Source organism: Bactrocera latifrons, unplaced genomic scaffold, assembly GCF_001853355.1.
Source record: "Bactrocera latifrons isolate USDA-ARS-PBARC rearing strain unplaced genomic scaffold, ASM185335v1 scaffold_1955, whole genome shotgun sequence".
Classification (NCBI taxonomy): domain Eukaryota; kingdom Metazoa; phylum Arthropoda; class Insecta; order Diptera; family Tephritidae; genus Bactrocera; species Bactrocera latifrons.
In genome coordinates, this window is record NW_017535469.1 from 3,895 (window position 1) to 6,308 (window position 2,414).

The 2,414-nt window shown below is 46.7% G+C and overlaps 1 protein-coding gene across 1 annotated transcript; it reads right to left on the reverse strand.

The window, feature by feature from the left end:
* Positions 1-1,210: 1,210 nt before the first annotated feature.
* LOC108967700 (putative uncharacterized protein DDB_G0290521) lies at positions 1,211-1,862 on the reverse strand (the record flags this gene model as incomplete). The annotated part of the gene is made up of 1 exon (XM_018931293.1): positions 1,211-1,862. A coding segment is annotated over exon 1 (652 nt), but the record flags the coding sequence as incomplete, so codon positions are not given.
* Positions 1,863-2,414: the final 552 nt, after the last annotated feature.

The window sequence follows — 2,414 nt, forward strand, 5'->3', positions numbered from 1 at the left end:
CTCTYTCGACAAACAAAAATCAAACTCTATAAGTCACTCATAATTCCCGTCCTGCTATATGGTGCAGAGGCTTGGACGATGTCAACAACAGATGAGTCGACGTTGTGAGTTTTCGAGAGAAAAGTTCTGCGAAAGATTTATGGTCCTTTGCGCATGGGCCACGGCGAATATCGCATTCGATGGAACGATGAGATGTACGAGATATACGACGACATTGACATAGTTCAGCGAATTAAAAGACAGCGGCTACGATGACTAGGTCATGATGTCCGGATGTTCGAAAACACTCCACTCTGAAAGTATTTCTACGCTGTACCTGCCGGGGGAGGCAAAGGAAGAGGAAGACCTGCACTCCGTTGGAAGGACCAAGTGGAGAAGGACCTGGCTTCACTTGGAATATCTAATTGACGCCACATAGCGAAAATAAGAAACGACTGGCGCGCTGTTGTTAACTCGGCTATAATCGCGTAAGCGGTGTCTACGCCAATCAAGAAGAAGAAGATAATATAACAAATTGGAAAAACACTTAGTGAGTTGTCGCAAAAGAAGAGCGCGCAATGTTTTACCAGTTAATGTTTGGTTGCGTTCGAATTAAAGCTTCGAAAAAATTTCGATGAAGAGATTGCTCTGCTGATACAGACGTGGCAAWTGAAATTGGGCGGGGATGGCGTCAACATTCTCTCCGCCTTGCAGTATTACTGCAAATGCAGTTGCCAATGAAATACCTAAAACTAACGTGCGACTGGCTCATGTACTTTCTCTCCCACGTCTTCATTGCAGATGGGGTGGCCGACGAGACGAATCGATTCTGGTTCGGTCCGGGGAAATGCCGCTGAAATGAATGAAGTCTCAGTCGGTCATTGACATGCCTTCAATTTGCATAGAAGTCACCGCCTTCCGAGGTCGGCGAGACGACTCGAGTCTAACTCGATTCTGGGTAGGTGGTAAATGTGAGAGGCGTTGGCAGCCAGTGCACTTTGTTGTGCCGATATTGTACGACGCCGGATATTAAATATCCCAGTGTCGTATTTTGRGCGATGAGTTGACAAAATTCTTTGCTGCCACGGTAGTGTTGAGTGTATCCTTGATGATACGGCGTGCATCTGCTTGACGTCGAACGAATGGCGTTCCGCTCGATCCGGGCAATGTCGCTGAGACGAATCGAGTCTCAGTCGATCATTGCCATGCCGCCATTCCGAAAAGAAGTTACCAGCACGCCGAAGTCGGCGAGACGACTCGAGTCTACTCGACTCGATCTTGGGAGTGTGGTCTGCTGGAGAGGCATCGTTGTACAGAGCTTTGCGTGTTACTGTCATGCACTGAGGTGGGATGATTGTTGACAATGCTGTTGGTCGAACTGTTGCTGCTACTGTTAGCACTAGGATCAATGTGGAAAAGCCGTTCGAGTTGGCTGTTTCGTTCAGAATGTTAGCCAAATGATGTGAAGGTGTTGATGTCGGTGTTGGAAGCTGTTGTGGTGGCTGCTGCAGCTGCTGTTGTTGGATTTGCAGCGATTGATGCTGAAGTTGTTGCGCTGTCACCGTTGGGCTGAACGCCATGGGTGACGACATGTGCGCTGGAGACATAGACGGCTGCGTTGACYGCTGCTGTTGTGGTAATGTCTGTTGCTGCGGATGTGTCTGCGAGTGAGATTGCGACTGTGACTCAATCGCTGTCTGTGTCTGTGTTAGGATCTGGGTAGGCGTTGATGTCGGCGGTGGCTGTGACTCCAATTGTAAAATCTGTTGTTGTTTTAGGCTTGACTGGAGACTATGTGGTGCGTCTTGTGTCACCGTTAACATTGCAGCAAACGGATCGCCTAGCAACTGGTGGTTGTGCTGCTGTTGATATGGTTGATGCATTTGTTGTTGGGGCGTTGTTGGATGATGTGGTGGTAATTGTGGGTGATGTCTTGGCGAATGTCACTGTTGATGAGGCGATTGYTGCTGTTGTATAAATAAAAAATTTGTATTATTTTTACTACAAAAGGGGTTTTGTGTTTGTTATTTAGTTATTGCTGAATTTTGTCCGTCGCCTTTGCCATTTATTTTCGTTTCTTCGGAGAGAACAGTACCTGTTAAAATCCAACCGAACACTGAACGTTGTGCAACGAGGGATCCGAAGATTTTCGATTTTGCCCCATTCAAAGATCCACTCCGAGTAATAAGTCAACCTTTCGACTCGTAAAAAAATTATTATCCGCTAAGGGGATATTGGGTAGCCTTTTTACCATTGAAGAGTTAATTGATCTGGATGGAAGCAGTCCAGTCAATTTTGGCAGTGCCAACGCTTCCGCTCCTAGTTTTAAACTTTTTTTACGGGGCGAGCCAATTGTGGTATTATTCAATGCTGAAACTCGCTCGCTGACCTTTCTGTCTGGAAACTTTAATCGTTTCTGCAGACTGTTGCTTACG